The sequence below is a fragment of the Juglans microcarpa x Juglans regia genome, chromosome 6D (genome assembly GCF_004785595.1).
Source record: "Juglans microcarpa x Juglans regia isolate MS1-56 chromosome 6D, Jm3101_v1.0, whole genome shotgun sequence".
NCBI classification, from domain to species: domain Eukaryota; kingdom Viridiplantae; phylum Streptophyta; class Magnoliopsida; order Fagales; family Juglandaceae; genus Juglans; species Juglans microcarpa x Juglans regia.
The window spans coordinates 1,058,972-1,078,169 of record NC_054604.1 but is presented as its reverse complement, the minus strand read 5'-3'; the positions used below and the strand labels follow the sequence as shown (position 1 = coordinate 1,078,169).

Genomic DNA, 19,198 nt, shown 5'->3' with positions numbered 1-19,198 from the left:
ATTATCTCCATACAACAAATGACTACTATCTCCAAAAAAAAAAAAAAAAAGTCTGTGGAAAGCCGGTTAGTAATTAGATTGCACTATTCAGTCTTATTTGTGTACTGAAAATTGACTGGCTAGACTGGACAAACTGGTACAGCTAGAGATGTACATTACTTGAAGTTTGCTGGAGAAAAAACTGCAATCCAATCATTCACAGAGGCATCTGGGTTTATAAGATTCACAGTCACCCACTCAGTATCCTCACCCTGTAATCATGTAAAGAAAACCACACATCAAAAACTTCATACCGGTAAAAAAATTGGCATATCGTGAACATCAAAACTCGAAGGTAACCAATCAAAATGCAATGAGGTTTTACTAGACGAACAATGAATTCATCATCCATGCTATAAACAAGACACATGTCACCTAACTGTATTTAGCAAATGCATTAAAAAAACTTCATCCTTTGCTAGATTAGCCAATGGACAATCACAAATCACAATATAAACCGTACCAACATAAAACTAGCATAGCTTTATCATATGATGGGCGCAATTACGGCGCCACAAAAAGCGGAAGCACTTGGATTCCCGGTCTAAATGACAATCCATGAGCCAAAGTAGAAGTACTTAACCTTAATATAAACTAGATTTTAATACAATTAGAACTAAACTAAAAATCTCAATAACTGTGACTTTGACATAAATTAGGCTTTCGCCTTCTAATTTGCAAAAAGTAACTCCTGAAAGATTTTGCTTTTGCTACTGAATGAAAACTACAAAAAATGATCTTTTTGATAAATGACTATTGCAATTTGTACGGTTGTACCTGTAACCCGAGAATCTGAGGGCTGGCTTTGATAGAGACAGAGTCACGCAGTGCGAGAGTGGTCTTGAGTATGGCAATATTGGACAGTGGCTGCTCGTCGAGCCCTCTAACGGGAGCAAAAGCGGAGCTCAAGCTTGCCAAACACAAGAGGTACACAATCGTGAAAAACTTCAGGCAGTGAGCTAAGCTCTCTTCCATTTCCGGGACTGCAAAGCAGAAACAATCTCCAAACCCCAAGAAGCAAACTGAATAGGACGTTGCTACGTCCACAGACCGAAATCCTCTACCGATCACTCACAATTCTTTTTTTACTTTTTCTTTCCCTATTTTTTTAGACCATTTAAATAATTTTTAAAAATAAAAAAATTATATATTTATTTAACAATATTCCCTTAACTATTAAATAAAAATAAAAAATAAAAAAAATCTCGATAGAGAATTTCGACAGAATTCTTCTGTAGACGTGTCCCGTAATGTTTTTCAACTGAATAATGGCAGTTCGTACAATTTATAATAATATGCTATTAAGATGCTTAGATTATCATTTTTTCCGTGTTTGACTTTTTTGTATTGTTTCTTTTTATGGGCTTTGAATTTTCTTTCAGGCTGACAAGGTGAAATGGAATGCTTGAGACTGATACGTTTGAAAGTTAAAATTATCTTAATTTATTATTATAATTTTTTTAAATTTTAAAATAATAATAATATTAAAAAATAATATTATAATAATATTTTATCATCTCAACTTAACTCAACTCAACATCTAAACATCACATTAAAACAGAAAAGGAGAGAAAGTCCAGCTTCGGTTTTAAGAAACCACGACTGGTCTATATTGTTTCGTAGAGGCAAGAAACCGTTGAATGGAATGTGTCATCGGCCATCTGCTTCAATATATTCAAGATAAGAAAAAATCTACACTACTTCTTATTATCCATACAACCACCACGTATTATATATTTTTTTTTAATTTTTATTATTTTCTTCTTTTATCAAATATTAAATATATAAATAATGAATAGAAGAATTGAATTAATTTTAAAAAAATAAACTCAAATTTTTTTAAAAAAAATATTAAAAAATTTAAAATTTTTTTAAAAATATGATATGTGGAGGTTAGAGAGATTGTGTAGCATTGCTCGATAAGAAAATTTTAACTAGCAAAAATATCGTGCAGTACTTTTTATTACACATTTTATAATTATATTTTAAAATAAAAATATTTTTATAAAATAATATTATTTTTATAAAATGTTGCGTAGATATCACTGTTCTTTTAAAAAAATATTCCTCGTTTTGCCATTTAATCATGTAAAGTAATATGAAAACTATTATGCTTTTATCATTTTCTAATTTTAACAGAGATATTGTATAACAATATACTTAATTAAATAGGGTAAAGTAGTATATAGCCAGAGTTCAAGTTAAGGACTTACGCTTTAATATATATGAAATCGTCACCTATTTAAAAAATTTGAGTTGATGGGAGGAAGGAAATTTGATTATTTATATTATATATATTCTTAACATACAAATGCGTTGATGCGTAAAAAATACACAACATGCGGAAGGGGGAAATAGTCATTTATGGCCCGCTATGACGATTTGGGCCTCGATCGATGTGGTTTGGTACTCCCGGTAGTGGTCCAGTGTAGTCATATGGTGTCGATGCGTACATCCATGGCAGTGTATAGAAAACAAGTGTAAGGAAAGTAAGAGATTGAGACACAGAGATTTACTTGGTTCTACATAATGCCTACATCTACGAGTGTTTGGGAAGGACAAATACATTATAATATACTTGTTTACAGTCTCTCACAACTTCTCATTTCTCACTGTACAATAGAGATATTTAATATATTTGCTAGAGAGGACCCCTCGATAGAGCTCCCCTTCCAGAGGTTGGAGAAGTCGAAGTTGAAGTTCCCAAGTCGTCTGGCCACTTGCTTTTTATCTGACCCTCTTCTCATGTTCGTCTTGGTAGTGGTGAGGGACGTCCACTTTGCGTGCCTGACATCCTCATTTTCTTTCCGATATTTCCCTTCCCCTCCCATTCTTTCTCGCTTTTCTTCTGACATCCTCCCTCTTATTGTCCCCTCATTGTTTCTCATTTCCTGTTTCTCTCCTATCTCTCAATGGTGGCTTGATGGGTTGGGCCTAGATATTTTATCCTCTTCAATATGTAATTATCTATTTATATTTTCATTCTTCAAATATATTTTTCTTGTCCGATAAAATATTTCTTCCATTGAGATCAATAGAAGAAAAAAATTTATAAAATATGTTAAATATTCTAAAATTTTCTTTCTAAAAGAAAACACATATTACTATGATATTGTAAAATGTAGAGTCACCTAGGCCCATTCAACTCAATGAAGTCCAAGACTGAAGCTCGATACTTGTCACCGCAAACATCTTTTTTCACTTCTGAAATCAGCTTTGCAGCATAGTATAATGGTTCCTTCACAAGCTTGTGGGTATATGGAGAGGACCAAATCTATGATAGAAGCAAGATGAGTTTGGAGGGGGAGGAGGAGGAGAAGACGAGCAGCAGGAGCGCAAGCAGCCCGCTCTCGCTAGGTGGTGGCGATGATTCCGGTGAATAGCAGCACGTACGGTTTGTATTTGAGTTTGGACAAGTTGAACCCGAGCATCATTCAAACCCAAATACATGAATACAACAAGAATTCCCCCCCTCCCCCCCCCCCCCCCCCCCCCCCCCCCCCCCCCCCCCCCCCCCCCCCCCCCCCCCCCCCGGTCGCAAATATTATCAGTTTGCTTGAAGCCTTGAAGTCTTATAAATCATTTATTGTAGTTGTTAGGCATTACGATACAATACAAGGTGATTAAGGAAGGTGATTAAATCCTAATGGATAGGAAACTAAAATCTAAATCATCAAGCTTGATTTGGCTGAATCACAATCTAACTGTTAACGTAGCAGTAAATCAACAACACCTTGATGGCAGTTCCGCACAATCAGCAGCCAATTGACAGCTTTCTTAGATCCTCCCGTGACATTTGCAGAATTCCACCATTTTACCATTCCAGTTTATTGTAATTATTTCCTTTCCTTCTTTGTATATTTTGTACTTATTTTTTTTGGAATTCTTTTACATACGATAATTGTACAGTACAATTATTAATAGAATTCTGAAGAGGTCTTGGTGGTTTAACCAAGTCCTTTACGAAAACTTTCTTGGTATCAGAGCACTTGCTCACGCTTGATCCTGGAGCAAATGGCGTCCTCCAGTTCTTCCACTCCAATTGTTTTCAATGCACCGAATGTCATTCAACTCATCTTGGTGAAAATGGATGGTGAGAATTATTTGAATTGGATTTCTCAGTGTCTACCCGCACTAAGAAGTCACGATCTCATGGGCTTCGTGGATGGATCTGAACCGTGCCCAGAGAAGCACCTGTCTGATTCTCAGGGCAAACCTTTGACTGAGATCAACCAAGCCTTCTTGCTCTGGCACAAGAAGGACCAATTTGTTCTTGGGTTACTCAACTCCACACTTGCTAACCATGTTTTACCGTCTGTGTATGGCTTAAACTTTGCAAAACAAGTATGGACAACTTTGGCTAATAAATATGCATCTCATGCGCGTTCTCGGGTTAGCACTCTCAAATGGAAATTGCAGAGTTTGCGCTGCTGATAACTTGGCAGCTGCCGGGAAGCCTGTAGAAGAGAAGGATCTATCTCTTATATTATAGGAGGTCCTAACCCTTCTTTTAATCCTTTCATTGTCTTGTGTTCCTTTGCCTTGTGGAACAACATGATGAGCTTGGATGATTTTCAATCGGAACTCTTGTCTTATGAGATTCTCATTGAAAATCAAAACCATGGAATCGTGGAACAATAGAGTTTTGCTATGATGGCACCTTCCAAAGGCCACTTTCAAAATGGTCTCAAGAAGTCTCGAAACAACTTTCCACCTAATAGAAATTCTTTTCCTCAAAGGAACTTGCAACCAAAATCAAAGAACTTTGGACCTGTTGCACAGCAGCAGAATATCTGCAGCGAATCTTCCCATCAAAATTCTTTCCAACAGAATTCTACTCAGCAGAGTTTGTCTCCTCCTATGCGAGCACCATGCCAGATTTGTGGTAGCACTAATCACAATGTTTTGGATTGTTTTCATAGGATGGATTATAGCTATCAAGGAAGGCACCCACCTTCTCAACATGCAGCGATGGTGGCCCATAGTAATACTCTTCATGAAGATGGCACTTGGTACGCTGATAGTGGAGCCAACCAGCATATTACTAATGATCTGACTAATCTCACTCTTTAGGAGACTTATGGTGGCACTGGGACAGTAGCCATGGGCAATGGTAATGGTCTTACTATTCAAAACACAAGTTCATTTTCTCTACACACTCCACAAACAAATTTAACTTTCAATCATGTTTTACATTGCCCCAATGCCATGGCCAATCTTCTTTCTATAAATCAATTTTGCATTGACAATGATTGTTTTTTTGTCCTAACGAATTCTCATTATTTTGTTAAGGACAGCAAAACAGGAACCATCCTTCTTAAGGATCCGAGTGAAGGTGGCCTCTATCCTATGCATCTCAACAAAAATAACATAAATAAGTGTCGTGGACAAGTAGCCCTTTTTGGTGTTAAGACTTCCTTAGACGTGTGACATGCAAGACTAGGACACCCCTCAGCTCCAATTACTAAGCGGGTTATAGATTCTTTCAAGCTTCCTCTTTAAGGGTCAGCTACCAAAGATTATTTCTGTTCTGCTTGTCAGTTGGGAAAAAGCAAAAAGCTTCATTTTCATGACTCTGATAGGGTGTCCCTAGGTCTTCTAGAAATTATTCATTCTGATGTATGGGTATCACCTATTAAGTCTCAAGGTGGTTGTCTCAACTATGTAATTTTTATCGACGACTATTCTAGATTTACATGGTTGTACCCTATATCTCATAAATCAGATGTTTATTCTTGCTTTGTCAAATTCAAACTTCTTGTTGAGAACCTATTTTCTTGCAAAATTAAACAATTCCAATCCGATAATGGTGGTGAATTCACATCCAAACAATTTGTCTCTTTTCTAAATTCAAATGGGATTCAGCATCGTTTAACTTGTTCTTATATGTTCCAACAAAATGAGATTGCTGATCGTAAATATCATCATATCATGGAAATTGGACTCTCTCTCCTTGCTTAGTCCAATCTCCCTACGTCTTTTTGGGTTGATTCTTTTTCTACTGCTATCCATCTCATTAATCGTCTCCCAATTCCCTTGCTAAATTTTGAGTCACCCTATAGCAAGTTGTTTAAAAAACCTACTGATTATTCCCAACTTAGGACGTTTGGTTATGCTTGTTACCCACTCTTGAGACCCTATGCACCTAACAAACTTGCCTTTTGAAGCAAACAATGTACATTCTTAGGATATTCTTCTAACCATAAGGGATATCGGTGTCTTGATCCTATATCTAAAAAGGTCTATTTGTCCCGATATGTGGTTTTTGTTGAGAAATTATTTCCTGCACAAAGACAGGTGGACACCTCACGAACCTCCAGCTCTTCCCAACAACATCCTCTCACCGAAAATTTCCTTCTACCCCACTCGGTCACAGCACCTTCCCCCATTAAACCGAATCAAATTTCTTTGGTCAATGATCCTCAAAATTCCAATTCAAACTCTCCTTCCTTGACCGACCACTCCGTCCAAAGGAGTGACGAACTAAGTCGATCAGGTCACACCGTCATTGGTGTGATATTGCTTCAATTGACTAGACTCCCTGGAAGAGAGATAGATCTTCCCCAACCAATCAGCGACCTGCGACATCAGCTAAAGAGAGCCAAGGAGGTTTTGGCCGAGTTTACCCCTTGCACTTCGGACAGCCGTCCGTAGCATCATAAGGAGGACCTCCCTTTCGAGGTAAAAAAATGGTACGATACATAGGAGGCTGGTCTTTCTCAACGTGGTGTATAGCACGAAAAACCTTTCGATACAAGATAGGGCCGTTCACATGAAAGAAGAGAAGAAAGGTTTGATTCTCTTCTTTCTCTTTCTCGAGGGGGAATAGCCCCCACTACCAAAACTCTTCAACACCATGAACCCTCTCCCCCACTCAAGACCACCGTTCCACCTCTATATTCTCTTCTTTACCTAATCATCTCACGTCACCTTCCATTTCTCATCAAAATAATAATTCCTTGACCACTCAAATCCCATCCTCCAATCAAATCTCTATTCCCTTAACCGAATCTCTCCAAATCCAATCTAACCAAAACCCAACAGCCCCTACAACCGACAATTCCTCCCACTCTTCGGCTCAATCCATATTAAATGCTCCACTCAATCCTCCCATAATCCCCATTATATCCTCCTCCATGGACATTCCATCTTCATACGAAATTTTCTCTCCATCTGAAAATAATTCTCATAATTCGGCCAACATTAATTCCCAACCTCACTCAACTTTCAACGCTCCTATAATTTTGCCCCTTACCAATTCTTCCTCATCTCCCTCGCACGCTATCCCTCACAATATTCCTGCCATATCGAATACCTCCCTTGAGATCTCCTTACCCGATACTAACTCATTCCTTCCTCCAGAAAATCATACACGCATGATCACACGTTCCCAAACGGGCTCCTTATGCCCAAAGTCCTTTCCTGACTTCACCTCCCTTTACTCAACAAATATCCACCCTTTGCCCTTAACACCACCATCTCTTTATCTGAACCAAAATTTTTTTTCCTAAGCCATAATTTATGAAGAGTGGAGAGCTGCTATGGATCAGGAGTATGTTGCGTTAATTAAAAACAACACTTGGACTCTTTGTCCTCGTCCCCTTGACCAACACATCATTGACACTAAGTGGGTATACAAAATGAAACAAAAAGAGGATGGGAGCCTTGATCGTCGTAAGGCTAGGTTGGTCGCCAAAGGCTTTGAAAAAGTTCATGGAATTGATTATTCAGAGACGTTCAGTCCCGTTATCAAACCTGCCACGGTTCGACTTGTCTTAGCCATTGCCGTTCACTTTGACTGGCCCATACGCCAATTGGATGTTTCTAATGCCTTTCTCCATGGCACCATTGATGAAGAAGTCTTTATTGAACAACCTCGTGGCTATGTTGATCCTAATTTTCCTGGTTGTGTGTAAACTCAATAAGGCCCTTTATGGACTCAAGCAAGCTCCTCGAGCTTGGTTCAAACGATTATCTCAGTCTCTTGTGGAACTTGGCTTTATTGGGTCTCAGGTGGATCATTCACTTTTTACTTATCAACATAGTGGTGTTCTCATTTATATTTTAATTTATGTTGATGATATACTAATCACGGGTTCTAGTGATTCTTTTATTTCTCCCTTAATTGCTAAACTTCACACAGAGTTTGCATTGAAGGATTTGGGTCTTCTTACTTTCTTTCTTAGCATCCAAGTGTTTTGGGACTCTCATGGCCTCCACCTTCGACAAAGTAAGTACATCCTTGATGTGCTACTTCGTGCTAAAATGCTTGGAGCCAAGCCCTACATTGCTCCATGTGTTGCAGGTGGCAAACTCTCCTCTACCTCGGGGGATCCTCTTGAAGATATCACTGAGTATCGTCAAATTGTGGGGGCTCTCCAATATTGCACCCTCACTCGTCCTGAAATTGCCTACTCCGTGAATCAGTTATGCCAGCATCTTCATTCTCCCAAACCTTGATGGCAGTTTCGCACAATCAGCAGCCAATTGACAGCTTTCTTAGATCCTCTCGTGACATGTGCAGAATTCCACCATTTTACCATTCCAGTTTATTGTAATTATCTCCTTTCCTTCTTTGTATATTTTGTACTTATTTTTTTTGGGATTCTTTTAGATACGATAATTGTACAGAACAATTATTAATAGAATTCTGAAGTGGTCTTGGTGGTTTAACCAAGTCCTTTACGAAAACTTTCTCAAACAACTCTGACCATCCATAGCCATTTATTGAATTACAAAACAATTTTGAAAGAAAAATACATCCCGTATCAGTTTGTTTTTGCAAATTTACAATAAGCATAAGAAACCTAAGAAAAAGAAGACATTCTCAAGAGGCCAAAGTGCTTGGTGCACAACTATCATGAACACAAGCCAAGACATCGGTGTATTCCCTCATAATGGTGAATGAATCATACACCTTCCCGTCACTACTTTTCTTGTACTCGAAGAGCAGATAAGAGTGGTTGAATGCTGTCAGTTTTGTAAAGCCAAAGTCATAGTCTCTGAAAAGGCTCCAGTTGGGTATTTCTGTGGCGAAGGATGATAAATGACTACCTCCACCTCCAGCGACAACATGGATTGTTCCATTCATGACGCCGGAATAACTCGTATTTCCAGATTTTACGCATGTATTCTACAACACCAACATTGAAGATATACAAAAAAGGTTAAAAAATGGCATGGAAGTGAATTTACTGTTTGGACTAGAAATGTTATTAGACAATATAATTTAAATAATTGAAGTTGCCATTAATTTACTATCATTTTAAACTTTTGAGACAAAAAAATGTGGAGATTTTTGCAGCATCCATTACCTGGTAAATGGGGCATGTTCTTTCGTAGTTATGGACATGGCCAAAAAAGGCAATGTCTACCCTGTACTTCTGCCAAAGCTTCTGCAAATCATCCTTTCCCATTGGCTCTGAATATGCACCCTCTTTGGCATACCATTCATTAGAGGAATACCCTAGAGGCCTATGAGCAGCAAAGATCAACCAAGGTTGCTTCCTTCTATCCACAGTTGCAAGGCAATGCTCAAGGAATCGGTACTGTTCTGATCCCTCCCTCCAATCATGTTCACTATCAGCTATGCAAAACCGAAACATGCCATAATCTGTTGAATACCTACTCATTGAGTTGAAATTTCCGTCATGAATCTCAAAAAGAAAAATCATTGTACAAAAAACAAAGGAATGCTTTAAGTTGCTACAAATCCATCGGATAACTCGAAAAACATATATGTGATTGTTTTTACCAGAAGTTTGCTCTGTTCTCAGCAGGAACGTAGAAAAGGGTCTCAGCAGTCACACCACACTCCCCTCCTGAATCTGTATGTTGATAGAAGCCTCCTGAATTTGGCCACGTACGTTCATGATTACCGCTGCATGATAACCAATAAAAGATACATAACTTAATACAAATGGATGAATTTAATTATTTGGGATTTATTGTTACAAGGTTATGATTAGATGGAAACGAGTAACGGGGCAAACCTTGCAACCATAAATGGGACAGCTGATGCAATGGGCTCAACCTGTGACATGAATTGGTCCCACTGTGAGATGTATCTATTTGCATAAGCTAAATCTCCAATAACGAAAACTATGTCAATGTTTTTTAAGTCCTTGATGAGTTGGTCGGTAGTATTTAGAGATCCTGGCTGATAATCAGCATACATGGTTGAACCATCACGTTCAGCCTGAAATACAGAGGAAAAAATGTAAAATGTTTTTACCTTAATTCATGCACAAGAAATCTTATTAATTAAACTCTTGGCAGAGGTTTTCAAGTACCCTCCCAAGGCTATGGATATATCAGCTGGTGACTGGAGTTAATCTCTTTATAATTATTGATCTATAGATTTCATTCAGTCAAATGATCTCATAACTACCTTCCCAAGGTCGCCAAATATTACGACACATTGTGGTGAGTCCTGTCCAGGATAAGGGGATGATCTGAAAGAGTAGGATTTGCTCCAGATATATGAGCCATTCGATAAGAGATGACCCATCCTGTAAGTGTACCTGAAATACCATTATAGCCAACCTTCAATAGATATCTTCGGTCAACAATTTAGGATAGTTTTGTGTCAAGAAAAATGTATAAAAGCATACACAAAGTTGGGCCATAAACTTTTCAAGAAACTTGTATGTATGAAACCTTGATCACGCCACCCTACCGTCCGTGCAGGAGAACCTACAAAATACCAAGGAAATCATGTTATGCAACCGCCTTTCGGCTCACTTTGTATTCAAAAGCTGATATCAATGAACTTGGTATGTCCCAAAACATTAGAAGTACTATAAGAAACTTGATTCAAAGCAATGCTCAAATAGCTGTTGAAAGGTTTGCCCTAAATTATAAATATAAAGATTACACTCATGGACTTTTTTCATCACTAAAAGCTTTCTTGAAAGCAATGAACTAGTTATTTATCGCAAACAAAGTATGCAATACTCGTGTGTAGATGAAACGAATAATACCACAAAGGCTGTTTTGATCAATTGTCAATGTTCCAGCTGGGGATCGAGCTTTAGCTTGTCCCTTCACAGCATATTCAACAAATGGAACGGCTTCATTTAATGCATATCCACTAGTCCAAGTTACTGTCATCTGCAAATATCGTCAAATGATCACTGCTTGAATTATTTGTATACATGTGTCCTTTTTAAGTCCAAAATATGTATGAAAAACCCTCTCGGCAGTGTTGAAATTTCCTAAATCAAGTCTTCTTTGGGTGCTAATACTAAAAGGGATGGAGAAAAAAAGATTTTATAGGTGTTGTTAACTGTTATGAAATGGACTTACTTCATCCCAAGACTTCCCTTGAGCAAGGCGAGGATATAGAGGTGCTTTGGGATTAGCAAATGTTATGAAATTTGAAACTGCCACTAGTTTAGGCTGCAATATCCAGAAACATAATTTTCATTAGCATGCATACACAGGAGAAAATCTTGGTTAATCTGAACTGTAAGTGATGTAGAAACATAAAACATAAAAACACATTTACAAGGATCTTAGGGGAGAAATGGATATACAGTTGACAAACCGCCTGAAAATAATACGAAGGAGAAATCTGCCCTCTGATTGATCAACTGGAATTTGAGAACAGTTTTGCCAGTTTTTGTATACTTTGAATTGGAGTAATTTGCATACTTGAACTGTAATGAACATCAAATACATTAATTAAGAGAGCCAAAAAACCAAACAAATTTTTCATTTTTTGTCTATTTTTAATTTCAAAGTAGTTCGCATTGGAGACACCTTAATCGGGCTTGAGCATATATATGGCTCCTCTTCTTCACTAGACACTGGCGAACAGGTCGATGCGCTGCCATTTTAAAACAAAAATACTCCTTCAACTTGAGAGCATTCACAGAAAAATATGCAACAAAACTCCTAAACTCCTAATCTCCAATCCATATAATAATTCATCAGTTTGAAAAAGGCCAAAAACTAATTAAATTGCATTCTATAATTCAATGGTATTAATGTGTACTAAAATTGAGCAGCTTGCTAGATTGTATTAAGAGATGTATATGATTAGTACTTGAACTCTGCAGGAGAGAAAACTGCAACCCAATCATCCTCAGATGGATCTAGGTTCACAACATTCACTGTCACCCATTCTTTATCCTCGCCCTGTAATTATATAAAGAAAAGATCGAAAACACGCAACAAATTATTAAGAGTATTTTTGCATAAACAATGATATTATATATATATATATATATATATATCTATCATGATCAACACCAATAATCAAAATGATAAATTAATCATAAAACAACGCACGTTTTTTGCATGTAATCAGTAGATGCATCCGAAAAATATTATACATGTTGTTAGATTACTGAATTATTTATCAATAAGGGAAATGATTTATATAGTCATAGGATATGTGCAAACTTAATGCATTTTGTTTTTAAAAAAATGATAAATGTACGTGGGATCTACATTATTTTTTTAATGATAAACTCATTCTTTAAAAAAAAAAAAGTGCGAGATGTTTGCCCACCGACCCTAAGAGTACTATTTCTAGTATTATTCTTATTAATATACAATTATAATTTTTGGACCACATTTTATTATTGATATATATATATATTATATAAACACGTACAATATAATTACCTGTGGTGTTCTACAAACAACCCCAAATAACAATTTTTTGTAAATCATATGATCATCATTCCATTGAAATGTTAGGATGATAAGCTTTCATTATCAGGACTTCGAAAGATTAACATATAAATAAAAATAATAATTTTTTAATCATCTTATATAATATTCATGATAAGATTTCCTTCCACTGCATGGCTCATGCGGCCAACCTTCCGATATAATGCCTTTAATAAAATAATCAAAATTAACTAAGGAGGTACGTACGTACTCTAGGCTCGTTAATTTAAATCTTTGGTATTTGTTAATTTGTCGGTCCAAAAATATTCCTTTTGGTTAAAAACAAAAATTAATTAATTAACTGAAACTTTGGCTTTTGATTATAATATATAAAAACAGATCTTCTATAAAAAAAATAATAATAATAATAATAAAAACAGATCTATCACGTGCACCTTACCGTTCTCCTATATTTTAATTTTTACAATCATGTTTCATGCAGTTCATGTCAAAAGAGAAATCTCGCAAGTCGATCTTGCACTGCTTCTTTGTTTAAAAACCATATTTCATTAAAAAATATAGGCTTTTTTTATATATATTTTTTCAGGAGCAATGATAGCCATACCACCCATTTACAATTTTTCTATAATTTTTAATAAAATAATATTTTTAAAAAATTTTAAACACATCAAATTAAAATCAAAATTAAAATAAATATTTAAAAAAATATTATTTTATTAGAAAATTGTAGAGTAAGAATATCATTTCTCTTTTTTCGTGAGAAGATTTACTGGTTTACAAACTGACTCTGCAAAACTTATATATTATACAAAATATTACTCATCTTAAAATATATATATATATATATATATATATATACTCATACGTACACACACATGGATGGACTACATGAATGGCTATATATATTAATCATATTTCTGGGTGATAAGTTCCTTTCTATCTGACAGCCATATGGACTACATGAATGGCTAGCTCTTCCACCAAGCAAAGCAAATCAAATATAATATATGAAATTATTGAACCTGCCAACGAACGAATATGGGCGGCCTGGTCATTAATAACTCAATAATATTACTCTTCTGATCATAATTTTTCTTTTTTTTTTTAAAGAAAAAAAATCGGTATTAATATATATATATATATTTTTATATATATATAGCTAGACACCCCATATATTCATCTTATATAGTAACCCAAAAAAAGTTAGAAATAAATCCAGCAGTCCACAAAAATTCTAAAAGCTCCAATTTTCTTTATGATATATATGTATTTAATTTTTGTTAATATTTTTAATTATAGAACCAAAATATTTTTTTTAAAAGTCCAAGCTTTGAACCAAAAGTTTCAAAAGCGAACAAATATATTTTTCAATAAAATATATAAAGCGTGACATATCTTAATTATCATCTCTTTTTTAAGCTCCTGATCTATTATCTTTTTTTTTTACTTACTCTACTTTCTCTCTCTCTCCATAGAGTTTTGATCAAAAGTGTTTTAGCCACGAATAGATCTTATAAAAATAATTATAAATTAACATGATTTCATATGATATATTAGATCTATTTTATAATAAAATTAATAACTTTATAACTACATCAATTCACGTCAAATTGTAAATTTACTTTATATAATATGATCTCTTTGTGGCTAAAAGATTCCACTACCCAGATATATATATATATATATATATATATATATATAATATCGTACGTATCATCGAAGTTTAAATTACAACGTATTCACATGACATGAATAAAACGAGAGAGAAATTAATAAAACCGTGGAGCAGTCAATTAGCATACATTAATTGTACGTGGATGAGAAAAATCATGAGATACCTTCAAGCCAAGAATGAGGGGACTGGCTTTGATGGAGACGGAGTCACGGAGGGCAAGAGTCGTTTTGTAAATGTCGATCTCAGAGAGTGGGTGCTGGTCAAATCTGCCATGACCGTGACCTGATGCCAAGCCCATGCTCCCCAACCACCATAGCATCCCCATTGTAAACAACTTCATCATCAGGCCGCAGCTCCAGGCCGTGTCTGCCATTTTTGTTAACCTAATTTTTTTCTGGCTTAGAAGGACCAGGGAAGTTCTGGAATGAGTGAAGAAATGCAGAGAAGAGAAGAAGGAAAACTCAGCTAGCTGAAGTAGTTGTAAGAAGCCATTAATGGAGGTTGCAAGGGGTTATTAGGCTGTGAGGGAGAGAAAGGCAACATTGGCGTGTTATATAGAGGAGCTAGTGGCCAAGAGACTCGATGATCACGAGCTTGTAAACTATTGTTTTTGTATTTTTGAAGGAGTAAACTATTGTTGTTACAACGTGCTTTTTAGCCGTTAAGTTGCATTTATATATTGAGATGAGTTGAATTGAGTTATAAATAATAATATTTTATGAATTATATTGAAATAGATTTAATTTTTTAAGGTTGAGATGAGTTTAACATTTTAGATTGAAATGTATATTGAAGTAAGTTAAGATGAATTTAATTTTTTTTTATAGCAAGTTAAAAAAAATAGTGAATCTCATCTCAATGATTGATTCGAGATGAATTGAGTTTGATCAACAACCAAACACAACCTAAAAATCTTCGCAACCTAAATATGATTAAAATATTATTTTTAATATTATTATTATTTTGTGATTTGAAAAAGTTGAGTTGTTTATCGTATTTTATGTAAAAATTTAAGAAAATTGTAATGATGAAATGAGATGAAATTGATTGAGATTCTCGAAAGGAATCCTTAATCTTACTTTTTCTAGATTTCTAAAAACAAACAATACATATTACGTACACACGGTACGTAGTGCTTTTTCGAAATTCCTCTCACTTTTGCATGACATAAAAGTTATTTACAAATATTTTAGTTATAAATAGATTTTATAAAAATAAATTTATAAATTGATGCAGTTTGATCTACTGATGCGTTAAATTATAAAGTTATTTTTATTATAAAATAAGTCTAACATACTACGTGATCAAGCTGCTTTAATTTATAAATTTACTTTTATAAGTTCTTTTTATGGTTATATCAATTTTCAAAATTATATATTATGTATATTGTGTAATAATTTATCATTTTAGTGATCAGTACCACAGATGTTAAAGTTTCCTTTGGTTATTTAATTTCTTTAATTGAAAACATAAAAAAAAAATAGTAAATAAGGGCGATACCTAAACGTGTGCAATTACTTTGATTTTTAATTTTATCTTCTAGAAACTTGTTTAAGCCTTTTATTTTCATTGCATTTGAAGCGTATAAGCCTTTTTTTTGCCGTTCTCGGAGTTCTGCTGGGGTTAGTCGTTTGACCGTCAGCGTTGTCTTCATTTCTCCCCCACGAGTGTCTCCGATATTCTTCTTTAGTTACCCCCATGTCGACTTTCGCAAGGCATTAGTCCTTGCCTCATAAATTCTTGTTAGCCCTACTGTCATTGATAGGTCTTGTGGCCTTGCTTCCTTCACATCCTCTTTAATAGAGTACTCCTTAAGGTCACTTACAAAAGCACTGCCCTGTTTTTCAGGCGAGAGAACTCCTATCTTGATCAACAGTCATGATTCAAATCGGCTTTGGTACTCGCGTATAGAACCCTCTTGTCGCAACTTCGCGAGCTCACCAAATAGAACGAGCAATTAAGCAAGTTCATTATAATGTGCATGTATGCAACCCTCTCAAGAGCTCCTCCCAAGTTATCTTTCTCCCTTCTTGTTTTAGGAGTTGAAACCAAAGTTGAGATTCTCTTTCTATATGTGAAAAGAGGCTAATGCCACCCTTTCTTTTGGTGGTATCCTTTGGTATGAAAATCGCTACAGGCCACAGGAAAAATAAATATTGTAGTAATATTGAGTTCCGTCTGCTAGACTTCCCATGCATAGTTCTATTTTAAAGGCCACAATTGGTACTGAGGGGACCTCGTTCGTGCTAGGAAGGAAAAAGATACACTTAGGTCAACCCATTTGTATGTTGAGTTGAGTTGAGATGAATTGAGTTTTTTATTAATAGCAGTGAGTTGAGATGGTGGAGTGAGTTTTGTGGAGTTCACCTAAGATGAGTTTAGATGTATTTGGATGTTAAGATGCATTTAGATATATTTATGGAAAGTTGAAATAGGGTTGTGGGTCTCACGTGTAAAGATGTTTTGAGTTGAGACGAGTTTAATAATTTGAGAGAAGTTGGATGTTTGGATGCTAGACTCAGCTTAAAATTAGACTGAACTGAATTGATCTCAATTTAATTTCTGTTCTAAACGGGGCCTTAAAAGCATACGGCGCATGTATTTCTTTATAATTAACTTTCATCTTCACTTTTTTGGGTACGTGCATGAAATCTTTTTAAACGATCTTTAATTTGATAAGTTTGTGTAATCCCATGATAAGAAAGGCCACTCAACGTTTTGTCTCGAAAGTTTTTTATTTGTCTATGTTTTGATTCTGACATCAATTATCATGCATGCAGCAAGTTGGTTTCCGTATGATGCAAGTTTGTGCATGCATGCATGTTCATGGGTGGAAAAATCGATCCGTACCTAGCTAGCTAAGGCCTCGTTTGGATAGTAAAAGTGTTTCATTTCATCTCATCATTACAATTTTTTAAAATTTTTACACAAAATATAATAAACAACTCAACTTTTTCAAATTTCAAAACAATAATAATATTAAAAAATAATATTTTAACAATATTTTATTTAATTTTCATCTAAAACCAGCTCATATAATGATCTCACTGTCCAACCGCACCTAAGATTCCCAGAAATCATGCATAATTGCATAAGCCCTACAGATCTCCTTACCAAAGCTAATCGATCGTCTACGTAGTACGTACTTCAAGCTGCCACATGTATTGCATGTGTTATAGCGTGTTAATTAATTTCCTTGTTCGCTGGATGATCATTTCTCCCTTTATATATTAGGGTTTTAGTTAACGTGTAAAAAGCGAAACCAATATTCAAATTAATTCCAGAAATGGAGCATATAATTATATTATAAGTTCACTCAATATCTTGTATGCATACGTCCCCCCTTGCGTCATTGGGAAATTGCCCTAAAACTTTGACTAGTTCTTCTAGGTGCAAGCGATGGTGTGTATCGATTGTGTGCCAATGGCTTACGTGGAGAATTTTATCTGAGATAAAAAAAGAAAAAAGTAAAAAGAAAGAAAACGCAGAGAATAGAAACAACACTTTAGGAGGGAAAAAAGGCAGCTCACATTCAGATCCCCCAAATCTCTTGATCCTCAACGCATTATCTCCCCAACACCATTTATCTCCTCTAAATTTCTTCCTCAACGCAGACATCTCTCCCAATTCTCCTCTGCGCACGACGATGACAAACTCCTTTGTGTTGATGGTCTCAGGTACTCCATCCCCTGTAAAAAAAAAAATTATGTGAATATTATGATTTCATCTTTGTGCTCACGCAGGAGATCATTATTTATTAAATCGGATTCTGCCATCTCTGTATCTGAAATAATCTATTCTTGCCAAACTGGTGTGGTCCATACATTTTGTTGTTGGTTGCTCCAATGAAGCACCCCCATCCCGTGAGTGGATAATCCTTCAATGCATCTCTGAAACCTTCAACTTAAAAAACTGATTTGCAAAAAACTTTTCTTGGCAGTGCCAGATATACAGGTGCCACAAATAACCATTGTGGTTTCAATTTAGTTAGTATTTTCTTCAATGCTCAACATATACTCATTTTGGCAAATCCGTGATAAAATTGGTCTATGGTCATGGTTGAAAATCTGGTTGAAAGGATCCTTAAAAAAAAAAAAATTGTACAGAGGATTAAATAGTAGGTCTTCCAGTCAGTTATTAATCTGGAGTATCAACATCTTAGATTCTCAAGTGGCTTTGTTTTCTGTGGATCTTGGGCCTTTAAATAGCAATTAATAAACGGAGTACTAGATATGCTTTTGTGAAAGATCATCGGCTCTTTTGTTTAAAGTAAAGCGCACAATCTAGTTGCGTGCAAGAGCTTCAATTGTGTAAAATGAGAGAAGCGGCACTTTTAGTGCCAGAAAATGGTTACAACTAATCTACAGTGGATTTATATACTTTTGTTTAGACAACTTAATGTCCAAGGCAAACCATTTGTTGGGTTGGGGTTAGAGTAGACCCTTCCTGAGTTTGGTTCCTATTGATTCTTGTATGCTAGAAAAAACTTTATCATTGTACCAAACATTTTTCTTGATTAGGAAGGGACTGCTTACATCATATCACTGGCAGAGAGTTAGAAGAATGTTTGTTGTAAAAATCCATTTTGCTCAAGTCAGGCTTCTTATGGCAATGCTGAATGGGTATTGCGCCCCCCATTATTTGATGGATGTCTTGGAGAGTTCTTGAGTTTCTATGGCGAAGTATGAAACTGGGACAGAGAAGAAGTCTTTCTCGCGTTCGTATAGATATGTTTTATAGACTTGAAGAGATGCCTGTGAAAACTCACACCTTTTGTAACTTAACCGTTTGAAGTTAGGTTTAAATACTATAATGGTTACAAGCACAAATGAAGTGATGCAA

At 35.5% G+C, this 19,198-nt stretch overlaps 2 protein-coding genes across 4 annotated transcripts in view; both read right to left on the bottom strand.

Annotated features, from left to right (window-relative positions):
- Positions 1-19,198, bottom strand: part of LOC121235957 (nucleotide pyrophosphatase/phosphodiesterase-like) — a 41,150-nt gene that overhangs the window by 6,154 nt on the left and 15,798 nt on the right. Inside the window, exons 1-4 of one of the 2 annotated variants that reach the window (XM_041132415.1) lie at positions 1,591-1,707; positions 1,331-1,450; positions 817-1,080; positions 160-251 (exon numbers count right to left, since the gene is read on the bottom strand). In XM_041132415.1, coding sequence (XP_040988349.1) covers positions 160-251; positions 817-1,014 — 290 coding nt within the window. In that variant the 5' untranslated portion in view covers positions 1,015-1,080; positions 1,331-1,450; positions 1,591-1,707. Of the gene's footprint in view, positions 1-159; positions 252-816; positions 1,081-1,330; positions 1,451-1,590; positions 1,708-19,198 lie in introns of those variants that run through there. The other variant, XM_041132414.1, reaches the window with a different exon arrangement.
- On the bottom strand, positions 8,739-14,899 carry LOC121235958 (probable inactive purple acid phosphatase 27). 2 transcript variants are annotated; one of them, XM_041132416.1, is made up of 12 exons: positions 14,520-14,899; positions 12,089-12,180; positions 11,803-11,869; positions 11,577-11,699; positions 11,347-11,439; positions 11,022-11,151; positions 10,653-10,734; positions 10,430-10,562; positions 10,032-10,237; positions 9,794-9,919; positions 9,354-9,663; positions 8,739-9,172 (listed from the first exon to the last, which is right to left on the bottom strand). In XM_041132416.1, the coding sequence occupies exons 1-12, from the start codon at positions 14,727-14,729 to the stop codon at positions 8,867-8,869; spliced, it is 1,878 nt and encodes a 625-aa protein (XP_040988350.1). In that variant the 5' UTR covers positions 14,730-14,899; the 3' UTR covers positions 8,739-8,866. The 2 variants fall into 2 exon arrangements, with proteins under 2 accessions (XP_040988350.1, XP_040988352.1); XM_041132418.1 differs by having other exon boundaries at positions 8,757-9,172; positions 10,032-10,072.

Coding starts and splice junctions, on each gene's coding strand:
- LOC121235958 (XM_041132416.1), bottom strand. CDS start 14,729: ATGGCAGACACGGCCTGGAGCTGCGGCCTGATGATGAAGTTGTTTACA. Junction 11,440..11,576: donor TTTCAGGCGGTTTGTCAACT/GTATATCCATTT, acceptor TGGATATTGCAG/CCTAAACTAGTGGCAGTTTC. Junction 9,920..10,031: donor GTCCCATTTATGGTTGCAAG/GTTTGCCCCGTT, acceptor GTTATCATGCAG/CGGTAATCATGAACGTACGT.